At 49.0% G+C, this 12173-nt stretch overlaps 1 protein-coding gene across 4 annotated transcripts in view; it reads right to left on the reverse strand.

Annotated features, from left to right (window-relative positions):
• Positions 1-12173, reverse strand: part of Pkig (cAMP-dependent protein kinase inhibitor gamma) — a 99016-nt gene that overhangs the window by 4746 nt on the left and 82097 nt on the right. For all 4 annotated transcript variants that reach the window (XM_003467674.5, XM_063248291.1, XM_013150341.3 and 1 more), the window contains one exon: positions 836-1008. In XM_003467674.5, the coding sequence (XP_003467722.1) occupies positions 836-986 (151 nt within the window). In that variant the 5' untranslated portion in view covers positions 987-1008. The remainder of the gene's footprint in view (positions 1-835; positions 1009-12173) is intronic.

Below are 12173 nucleotides of genomic sequence, written 5' to 3' on the forward strand. Positions count from 1 at the left end.
GGCTGACCAGTGGGCCAGAATGGAGCAGGACCCTCTTGGAGGCTGAGGGAGAAGTGGAGGAAGCAGCAATGTCCCCTGGGCCTTCGTCCAGCCCACAGTTAACAAGTGCCTGCTATGTGCGGGTGGCAGAGGAGGTCATGCCCTCCTGCACCTCACAGTCAAACGAACGAGACCTTGCTGGGGCCACTTTCCTGGCGAAGGATGCTTGAGCCATCTGGGGATCTCCAGGGAGCCCGCTAGCTGCGCTTGGGCCTGAGGGTGAGGGGACAGCAGCCCCAGCTCTGGACGGAGGCAGTTCTAAGCAGAGGAAAAAGTGAAGCAAAAGGCGCTGCCAGGGAAGACCTGAGCCCAGGCTGAGAAACACACCGAAGGCACAGTGTGTGCAGCGTGGCGTTGGGCAGGACCCACGTGGCGTGGCTGCCACGGGCATCAAAGAGCCTGGCTTTGCTCTGCTGTGATGCCAGTGGGGATGTTTTGGCAGGGCAGGCCAGGATGGCTGCTGTACAGAGCCGGGGAGGGTGGTAGTGGCTGGTCACGTAGTAGCTGAGAGGAGCAGCTGAAGCTGGGCTACCTCTTGGAAGAGAGCTGATGAGGATTCTGGGTGGCCTGGAGGTGGGGCAGGGAAGGGCCCTGGATGCCCAGCCAGTCTCAGGGCCTGAGATGCTGGCACCCTCCACCGAGCGCTTGGCTGGACTCTGCCACTGACTGTGCGCCAGGCCCCATTTGCACGCAGCTGCTTCTCTGAGGAAGTGTGTGCCCTCTAGGACTCGGAGACCAGCCCGGAGCTGGCAGAGGGCTCTGGCATGCGAGGACACTGAAGCACGTTGGCTCTCACCTGCCCCCTCGAGGGCCAGCTCGCCCATGTCTCCGGCCAGCTTCCGCACGCTCACGGCCTCCGAGTCGCCCTGGATGTCAGGGACCGCGTTCCGACGGCCTGTCCGGTCACAGGAGATGAAGTCCGAGTAGGAGGACTCGACCTCCATCATGCCTGTCGCATTGCTCTCAGGCCTGTGGAGACAGCAGGGCAGAGGTGAGGCAGTCTTCTGACAAAATGACCGTTACTCCCCTTTTCACTGAAGACAGAGCAGAAAGCATGGAAAGTATTGTAATTCTACGCCCAGACAGCCACCGTTAATATTTTCAAGTACCTACATTCAGCCTTTATTCCAGGATTACAGATAAACACGGCTCATGTATCCACATCACACGCCGGGCACTGGCTAGGTGTGGCGGGTGTAGCAATGAAGGAGGCTGCCGGGGTCTCCCCCCCCACACACGTCTACAGTCCCGAGGGTGCCTCCTCGGCTCACACCCCAACACTCCTCCCTCCCCAGGCGCCCTCTCATCCAGCCACAGAACTTACAAGCTGGCAGCTGCATCACACTACCAAATACTGAAGCACTTAGAACCTAGCACCATGGCTTGGACATAAATGGGGCAAAGACCTTGCCCTTCTCTGGGCCTCAGGTTCCCCCAAATCAAGGCGAGGCCCCAGTTCGGAGGGAGGCAATTCTCCCTATGTCCAGAAGATGGCGCCCAATGCCTGGCTTTCTTGGTTGCCTGCCCGAGCCATTGCCCCGCTAAGGCAGCGGCTCCCGAGGTTGAGAACTCCCAGAGGCCCTTCCCTCTGCAGGTCAGGTTCACTCCTCTGAAGAAACTGCTCACAGCTTCAGGCCAGGGGAATGGCCTGCTGAAATAACGCTAACAGTAGCAGCAAGCCCAACTTGTAACAACAGTGCTAATAAGAGAAGAGGATGCGTCGGGTGCTCAGGTAATGGCCACCAGGTCTCAGCAGGCGCCTCTGGCTGCAGGCCCAGGCTTTCCCTCCACATCACACCTGCTGGGTCGGACCCTGGCAGTTACAGAGCCTGTTTATCCAGCTCTTTTCCTCCACAGACTACCAGCCACGAGAATAGGGATTCTTTTCTTTCTTTTTTGGAGAGGGGTGTCTGGATTTTTACCAAATCAAACTGAAAGGCTTAATCCTGACAGCTGAGCTGCCACACACAGGCTGCTCTACCCCAGGTTCTCCAAATAATGCTTGGCAAGGAGCAGGCACCCCATAAATACTCTGGCTGAAATTCCCGTTGGCCCATCCTCAACTCCCACTTCCCCTCTGAGGGGATGAAGAGGCCTCTCCTTCTCCGGAGTGCTAGGAAAGGCCTCCGCCCACACAGAGTGCTGCCCGCTTGGTCTGCGGTTTCCAGGTCCGGACCCCACCGGGGGGAGCCACAGCTCCTCTCAAAGGCCGGCTCTCACCCCAACAGACTCCTGAGCTCCCATGTGGCCCTGGTACTGCCTGGCCTCACAAGCTGCATGAGAGAAAGCCTCTCCTGCTGGCACACCGCAGCCCGGGGCGAGCTCAAGCCCAATCCTGGAGACCCTGAGCATCGCTCAGCTCCGCTGCCCAGCCCTGCGCCTCAGCACACAGTGGTTCCAACCCACAGCACACAGCCCCCCTCCCCTGGCCTGCCACAGATACTCCTCACTCCTTATCTGCGCTTCAGTCAGCGGCAAATAAGGAAATAAAAGAAAATCATCAGAGTTGAAAATTGTGCCCAAAAATAGTCACTCTCACATCCTGTTCCTGAGACATAAACTGCCAGGACCTCCCCGGGGAGTGGCTTATTGATGTGTATCAAGAAACTCCAACTTTTTAATATCCCGGAGTCACCATGTCAGCTTATAATGAGCTATTCTAAGGAAATAATCCAAGTTGTGGATGAAGATAAATGTCCAAAGATGTTCATCACAGTGGTATTAAAACCAGCAAAAGCTGAAGACAGTAAAATGAGTTCTTAAATGGACGTGTCAAATGTCCTAAATGGGCAACAGAAAACTATATACAGATATAACTAATGTGTACCAACAGAAATGCCATTCAAGAATTAACATAATGTTTGTAAATATCTTTAAAGTCATAGGAAAATGTGCACATACATTGTTAAATGAAAAGGATCTCAAGCATACCATTACATGTGTTTATATTAAAACTTAAAGTGACAAAATTATTTTTGGTTATTTTAAGACAGGGTCTCACTATATAATTCAGGCTGGCCTTGAATTCACAGTGTACCCCAGGTTGGCCTTAAACTATGGCAATCCTCCTGCCTCAGCCTCCTGAATGCTGGGATTACATGCAAATGCCAGCATACCCGACTAAAATATTCTTGTTTTGTGAACTTTTTACAGTGAAAACACTTATGTTATTATTTATTTATGTTAGTTACTTTTGTGGTGCTGGGGACAGAATCCAGGGGCTGTGCATGCTAGGCAGGTGCTCTACCACTAAGCAACATCCCCAGCCTCTAAGTTGTTTAATTTTTAAGAATGTGTGCATGAGGCATAAAACTCAGAAGAGACAAAAGGAAAGGCAGCATTCAGCCTGCAGGCCAGCCCACCCCAGACACCCTTTCTGAGACACTTGCTTATTTGCTTCCAGAGGCAGTCTATGCAACGTATCAATTCCCTCTCCCATTTTCATTTATTTGAAGCAAAATTTTATTTTCCACCTTGCTTTCTTCATTTATAAACAATCTACTGGGGCCAAGGATTTAGCTCAGCAGCGCAAGCACTTGCCTGGCAAGTGCAAGGTTGTAAGTTTGATCCCCAGTACCAATCAATCAATCAATCAATCAATAAAACCTTGAAACCACTCAGAGTGACTGTGTCAAGACACTGGAAATAAAAATCAATATGCACGGAGACTTAAATTTTTCTTTTTATCAGCAGCATGATATTCTGTTGTCTCAATGCTGTAAACTGATTTAATTACTTCCCTGTTGATAAATTTTGAGACTGTTTCTATAAAAGTAAAATTATAGTTCATGTGGTGGTGCATTTCTGTAATCTCAACACCTTGGGAGGCTGAGACAGGAGGATCGCAAGTTGAACCCAGCCCAGGCAACTTAACAACTTAGTGAGACCTTGTCTGAAAATTTACAAGGGGAGATAGGAGATGTAGCTCATTGTGAAGGTCCTGGTTCAATCCCCAGTACCATCACACAAAAAAGGCAAAACTGCCACATCAAAGGATCTGTGATTTTATTGTAGTTAAGAATTGCTGAATTTTTCTCCACAGAGGCTTTAAAATTTCTGTTTCAGTCCATTTTGTGCTACTAAGACAAAATGCCTGACACTAGGCAATTTGCAAAGAACAGAAAATTCTTTTTCACAGTTCTGGAAGTTGAGAAGCCAAAGATCCAGGTGTTGGTGTCTGCTCAGGGCTGCCCCACCCCACTCCTCCAGAGGGGAGCAGGAGGTCCCCTCACCTCATGGGAGGCAGGAGCAGAGGAGGGGCAGATTCTCAGGCAGGCTCTTTTTGTTGGTACATGTCTATAGTACTAACGAATATGCTCACTGTGGGTAGCTGGTACATGCACAGGACACATCTCCATTCTGTGTCATAGGGCACGTGATCTAATCACCTCTTCAAGGCCCTGCCCCTTTAATACCATCCCTTGGGCAACACCTGGATTTGGGAATGGAAACCTTCAAACCACAGCTATTCCCGTTACGTACATATGAGGAGCAGTGCTTCGCCATATTCTTATCAATGCTGTTTTGCTTGTAACATTTTGTTATCAGGGATTGAACTCATGACCTGGTGCATGCTAGACAAGCAGTTTACCACTGTGCTACAAACTCAGCCCCTCTGCTTGTGACCTAAAGGGTGAAAAACAGCAGCTGGCCGTTTCAGCTTGTATCACTCTGTGAGTAGAGCAGAACATGAAGAACGAGCATTTCCATTTCTGCTTCTTCAAGCCCTTCCTCCCATCCTTCTAATGAACCGTAGGTTTTATCCTTGCTGATTTGTCAGACTTCTTCAGTCTCATGCTCTCTCAGCGGAGCTACTTCAGCCACCCTAGGACTTCTTAATCTGTTAAGGTGATCTTTTGCCTGAAGAGTTCTTCTTTGACTTTATCTTTAGCATTTCTCCCCAAACAGAGTTCTGTGTTCATACAATCAAACTGAAAAATTTTATAGCTTCTGGGTTTTAGAGCATACTTAGAAATGTCTCCCTCAGTCTTATATTAGTAATGAATTCTCTCATTTATTTCTATCACTTTTATGGCTTCATTTTTCATATTATATCTTTGATTATTATGCTGTAAGGTACGAGTTACAGATCTACTTTAATTTTTCCCATCATCTCAAAATCATTTGTGGAAGAACCAACCATTTCCTCATTGTTGGAAAATTTATCATTATTATAATAAAATTGTGTATCTAGTCTCAAACTGGTTGCATGCCCTTGAGTCATGTTTTTGTCTCTTGTTTTGCAATGCTGGAGATAAAACACAGGGTCCCTCATATGTCAGCCACTCTGTCACTGAGCCGCATCCCCAGGCCTACCGTCATCTCATATTAATTATATATGAGTTGTATGGTTTTTAATTTCTTTAACAATCCCTCTCCCATGAGGGCAAGCCCTGTGCTATCTTTGTTGCCCAGTGTACCCTGAAGTGCTAGTCCAATGCCTGGCACATGCGCACTTCAACTCACTAAGTAAGTAACAAAGCGATGTGTGAGTGCTGCGTCTGACCAGCAAGGCAGACAGCCCATGAGTTCTCTTATGTAACTCCTAACGCACCCTACTGTAACCCCCACTTTAGAAATGGGGAACCTGAGCTGAGGGAGTGAAGTAACTTCCTTCAACCGTGCCGTGTCTTTTTCCTCCGAGCCCAACGCCTGGGGCAGCAGGGTGCCCCTCGTGCACACTTCGCTCCCTTCTGAGGAGTCTCGTCTCTTGTGACATCGCCTTCCGTTCATTCAACACCGATTCTCTCATTGTGGGGATACAGACCTCCGACAGGAGGCTGAAGAACAGAATCACCTCTCCGTCCTCCAGAACTCACTTCTTTCTCTCAGTAAAAGCCCCCTTCACAATCCACTGCCCACGTCAACACCTGAGGGCCTTCGCCCATGCCCAGCGGCTTCTTCCTCAAGAGGCATCCTGCCACAGGCCCACTTACCAGCTTCGCTCGCGTCTCTCCAAGCCGCAAGCCCCGCCGCCCATTTCCTCCACACAGCATGGCCCGGTTAGCTGTCACCTCCACCTGGCCGTCCAGCCTTCTCTGACCTGGCCCTCTCACCTCCAGACTGCTCGTCTGCTTCCCGCTTCTCCCTCTCTCCCCTTTGCCCTCTTCCTTCCCCATGCAGGAGGGGGACTTACGCCAGCTCAGAAACCTTCAGTGACTAAAAGAACAGGTGGAGGGCACTGGGGGATTCAAGCACTTGCCTGGTAAGTGTGAGGTCACTGATCCCTGCTACCAAAAACAAAAAGTAAAAAAAACAAGGTAGAGCCAGGCATGGTGGTGCTGGCCTCTAATCCCAGCACTCGGAGAGGAGACGGAGACAGAGACGGGAGCAAACAAAACAGGAATGTTCTCAGTACATAGTTATCGGTCCATCCTGACTCCCGAGTTTCCCATCTTTTCTCTCCCAAGATCTGAGTCTGGTTCTGATACCCCGCAGCCTGTCACACATCTCCAGCCAGGAAGCAGCTGTGACACACTTGGAAGTATCACGGGACGGGCCCACAGCCGAGGTTCAGGAAACAGTCGTTGGAGGAGTGAAAAGTCGGTAGTGGAGTGTCACTGCAGGGCTCCCAGCGCTCACCTCGGCAGTCATCTCAGGCGGGGAGACCGAGGCTCACACAAGGAAGTGCCGTGTCCAAGGTTCCTGCATCTGGGCGTCCAACTCTGGTTCAGAGATCCTTCTGCCACACCACCCGTCCTCTTAGGGGACCCGGATGGCACTGCAGACCTCGGAGGCAGGGCTGCACTGGGCAGAAGGTGCCTAGCGCTGCTTACAGTTCAGCTTCCCTGTTTACTAGCTGTGACACTGGACAACGTCCCTCGCCCAGCACCTTGAGACAACAGGAACAGCTCTATTCGCAGTGCCACTGGGAAGATCCAGAGTCAACAATGCTTAAAGAGCTGGCTAAGTTACACGGAATGTCAGAGGTAGACAATGAAATATTAGTGTTGCCCATTTGTGGAGTGAGCTATCAGTAAAACTTTCCTTTTGCATCTCTTTTGGCAACTCTTCATTTTTTAAACTCTGTATTTACTGGTGCTATCGAAGCCCCAAACGTATACCAAACGTCTACCTCCTTCCATCCTTCCTGCTGCTACATGGAATATAAATTCTACAAAAGTGGTGACCCTGGCTGCATGAGCACTGTAATGCCTGAAAGGCCTAGAATACAGCTGGAGTTTAATGACTATCTGATGAACCAGTAAATGGTAGATGCTCCAGATTCCAAGGCAGAAGGAGCAAAGGATGTGTAGCCCTGCATCAGAGAGGCCAAAGACCCGGTTCCTCCGAGTGCCTTCCTGTCCCTGCCCCATCTGAATAATGAAGCTTGAAATGCAATCTCTGGATCTCTTCTAGTAATAACGTTTCAGTCATTCCTTGTCTTCTGAGCACCCTCTATACGTCAGGCACTGTGACAGGCATGAGATGTACTAATTAGAGGCTAAATAAGACATTTACAATCTGAAAAAAGAAAAAGACACTGACCAAGTTAACTAGTCTCTCATGGCAGATTATGGTATGTGCTATGCAGCAAAAGAAGAGGGTTCTGTGCTGTGCATATGATCCAGTTCAAGATCATGGTCAGGGAAGGAAGGCTTCCTTGAGGTGGTGGCTTTGGGATAAAATTACAAAAAAAAAAAAAAAAAAAAAAAAGTGGGTAGAGCAGCATCTACACAGAGCTAACTGCCAATCCAAGCCCAATACCTCTCATCTAACGTCTGTCTCTCTCTCAGATTGAATTCTACGGGATACTAAAGAACAAAGCTTGTGGGGCATGGTGACACACACCTGTAATCTCAGCATTTGAGAGGCTGAGGCAGGAGGGCTGCTTGTGAGTGGGAGGCCAGCTATACATCGAGACTCTGACTCAAAAAAAAATAAATAAATAAAATAAACAATAAGAAAAGAAGCTCTGGGCCGGGGAGTTAGCTCAGTGGCATAAGTGCCTGCGTGGCAAGCGCAAGGTCCTGAGTTTGATCCCAGGTACCGCAAAAAAAAACCAAAAAAAAAAAAACCCAGAAGCTCTTCCTCACCCCCCGAGGTTTGGAGCCTTTGTGGCATCTCCATGCTTGTAAGGCATGTGACTGAGCACTCAGGATGAGAGGGAGGACCCCAAACTGGCAGGGAGGAGCTTATTTATATATACTGGGCCCAGGCCTCTCTAGCCAAGGTCAGAGGCTGTACACCAGCAGGTTCGTGACCTGGGCATGCCAGGTTTCCCCACAGGAAGCCACTTCTCCCCCGGGTTTTAATCATTCTCCCAGCTTGTAAACTGAAGAGGCCACGGGCTCTGCCCAGAACTACGTGGTCTGTTCCAAGTCTGCAGCTATTCGTCCTCATCCTTTAGGCAGATTCCATTACAGCTCCAAATCATTTCCAAATATACTTGAAAGGTCAATTTCCTGGGTTTTTTTTCTTTTTAAAAAATTAAATACTTGCAGAAACCATATGAAAAGGAAACAGACTGTGCAGAGGACACGGAGCATAAGTGCAAAAGGACACCTGGCCCCATGGGAGAGTCTCTGCACGGTTTCTCTGAGGAAAGACAGAGGGTGGACAGCTGACGGAAACGCCAGGATCTGTCTGCTGAGCAGCCCTCCTCTCTGTACCGGAGTGGCACTGAAGTGAGCGGAAAGGCAGGGCCCACAGTGGGCAGCGAGGGTTGCTGGCTGCACCGACGCTGTCTTAGAGCCTTAAGGACCGCCTCAGTGTCACCAGCGAGGAGCCTGTCTCCTGCCAGCACAGAGCCTGCTGCCCATTTAAAGAGTGGTCCTGGCGGAGGCTTTGTTTAGAGACAGAGAGCCAGGCTGCGGCCTCTGTGTCCGGAAGGCTCAGACTCGCACTGGCCCAGGTGAAGGTGGCACTGAGACGGCTTTGGGAATGGTGTGGCGAGGAGCAAAGAGCAGGGCTGGAGGCGGACAAAGTCCTCAGTGACTTTCATACTGCCAGGGCCCAGGGACACTTTTCCGTCTTCTTCTAACTTCCTCTTCTCAAACTGCTTTCCTCCTCGGGCTTTTAGAGATCACAACCCCTGGGCCTCCCTCCAGCCTCTCTGGCAGCTCCAGACAGGCGCCTCCGCCGTGGGGACATTTATATTACAGCCCATCCCCCAGGGTCCCCATCCTACTCCATATTTGTTCCCTAAAGGTTTTCATCCGTTTCCTTGTATAGTATTCGCCCATCACCCCAGAAGCCCTAAGCCTCTCTTTAGAGCTCTGGATCTACAAACTGCACTGCCCACTTTGTGGGGTTAGCATTGTAAACTTCAAGTGTCCGGTCACCAGCCTGCTTCCGTCCAGCCTTTCCCACCTCGGGAAGGTGCGAGCATCTGTCCAGGCTATTGGGAGCTAGGAACCTGGAGCTATTCTTGATCCTCCTCCTCTTCCACCATTCACAATTTGTCATCAAGTCTTTTATTTCTACTTAAGAGTTTGCACTTGCCCCCTGCTCCTCCATGTGCACCGAGGGCTCTGTCACAGCTCACCTGGATCCTGCAGAGACTTCACTGCGACCCTGTTCTCTCTCACCCTCGCCCCAAGGCTGGCTTCTTTCATAGCCAGAGTAACGTTCACACAACCGAAACCGGGCCATGGGATTCCCAGTTTCCCTCACCTCTGACGCTTTCCATTGCACACTGAGCAGGATCCAGATATGACCCTGCTTCCTCTGCAACCTTTCGTCTCATTTCCACTCTCTTTGTGGCCCATTCTGCTCTGACCACACTGGCCTCTCATTAATTCCTCAAACCAATTTAAGGCCTGACCTCAAGGCCTCTACTTGACTATTTGCTCTGTCTGCAACACTGTCTGCCCCTTGCTCTTTATAGAGCCTGTAAGTTGATTGGCAGAATCTTGGCCTGGGGTTTTCAAGTGTTCCTGCCCTGAGACCTACAAAGCAGAAGGCCTCCGGTTACTTGGCACCCACTATACATATCAAGAAAGCCTGTGCTCAGCTGCTTGCTGAAGGCTAAAGTGACGTGGCAAACACATTGTGGGCTTTAGAGTTTAATCTCTGCACCTAGAGCTGGACTGTGTGGCTGCTAAGCACCTTACCCCCAGCCTTAAACATGGACGTGAGAATTAACCAGAGCCCACATTTATGAAGGCCTTCCTGCCTGCCAGGCTGTACCAAGCATCTTACAGACATTACCTCTTTAATTTTATACTAGCACTCGGAAAAGAAAGTATCAGTATTACCATTCTACAGAAGTAGCAGCTAAGGCCCAGAGATCAGCAACTTATTCAAAGTCTTATGTCTAAAACATGGAGCAGGATCCAGGCTGTACTCTTTGGCTGTAAAGCATGGAGACAAATTAGCATTGTCTTTGGTATCAATCTAGTAAGGGTTTGTTTAAAAGTCCATTCTTTTGGCTGTCTTTTTTCCCTATCCCTCTATCTTTAGTCCCCAACCTCATTATGAAGCATTTCTCTCTCTTTTTCTTTCTTTCTTTCTTTCTTTCTTTCTTTCTTTCTTTCTTTCTTTCTTTCTTTCTTTTCTTTCTTTCTTTCTTTCTTTCTTTCTTTCTTTCTTTCTTTCTTTCTTTCTTTCTTTCTTTCTTTCAGATAAGAGTCTTGCTATATAGTTCAGGCTGGCTTCAAACTTGCTGCATAGCCCAGGCTGGCCTCAAACTCACAGTGGTCCTCTTGCCAGGATTACAGGCATGCACCACCACACCTGGCTATGTAAAGGGAGTAATGTGAAGCATTTCTGCAGGACAGAGAGGAAATCTCAAGAGAACACTCATCACATTGGCTGAAACAAACACTCAAATTCGCTTTAATCCATGTGCAAGCAAAATTCTTGCTTTCAGCTGAAGGTAAAATCCTTCAGTTTTGTGGCCAAATTCTATTTTATGGCCAAATTCTATTATATTTTTCACCATTACTTCACAGTCATGGTGACAACAATTACTCTGGGATAACGATCTTAAAATTCTCACCCCCCTCAGCGCCTATTCCTGTCCTATGTCAAGAGCAACGCTGCTGCTTCACGTAGAGCTGGGGACTGGAAATGGGACACAAACTGCCTCTAAGCCATGAGGGTCTGTGCATCTATGGAGGACTCCGGAACCAACTGCAACAGTCAACTGTACTGCTGCCTGATGGCCAGCATGTGGGTCTCCCTGGCTTCCTGCTGTTTACCCACCACCTAAGCTCAGGAGAGGCTTAGTCAGTTACAAAGCAAGCTTCGCAGAGGGTGGCAGCCTCCATCTACAATGGAAGGAAAGGCAGGAAGGGAAAGTGAGGTCACTTCCAAACAGGCTGCCAAAGGCCCCGGGTCTATACTGAGTTCCAGCTCTGCGCTGCCAGGCTGGGTGCCTCTGGGCATGGTTCCCCCCTGCAATCTCAAGGGCCTCAGGATGAATGAGTGGTAAACTGGTCCTGTCGGTGGTGGTTTTAAAACATATCTACAAATTCTTTGACATTCCTCCTGCCAAGAGTAGAGTCTAATTTGAATTCTCTTGAATGAGTTTCCCTTAGTGACTAATAACTATTTTCCCTGTGGTGCTAGGGAAGACAAACGGGGCCTTGTACACATTAGGAAAGTGCCCTGCCACTGAGTTATGTCCACAGCCCATGACTAACTTCTCATAAATTAAATGCAAAGCAAGTGACGCTGTGTGATTGTCAAGATGAAGTTAGAAGGGATCGTATGGCTTCTACTGGCTCTCTCAAAGGACACCTACCCTTGGAGCGTGAATAACACATGGAAATCTGGGGCTTCCATGATGTAAGGAAGTCCAGCCCAGCCCATGGAGTGACCACATGGAGAGACACCCAGCTGGCCAGCTTCCGGCTACACCAGGTCCTTGCTGTTCCCATTCTACTTATTGCCTAACTGCAATTGTGTAAGAGATGAAGTCAGAATTCCCCAGCCAAGCTGTCTTCATACTCCTGAGCCACAGAAATCATGAAAGACAATATAGTAAATTATTGCTATTTTATACCACTAAGTATTGGTGGTGATGTGTTATGCAGCAGTGGATAACTACAACAATCTCTATTTCCAGCTTAGGGCCTCCTCTCCAGAATGCTATAAAAAGCAAAAATACATTATACATTCCCCAAAATGCATTATGGAGAATTAAATGAAGCAAGACATTATCTTTACAAATTGATTCATTCAACAAA

This window comes from Cavia porcellus, unplaced genomic scaffold (assembly GCF_034190915.1).
Source record: "Cavia porcellus strain 051 isolate PalLab524CR breed Dunkin Hartley unplaced genomic scaffold, mCavPor4.1 scaffold_5, whole genome shotgun sequence".
Classification (NCBI taxonomy): domain Eukaryota; kingdom Metazoa; phylum Chordata; class Mammalia; order Rodentia; family Caviidae; genus Cavia; species Cavia porcellus.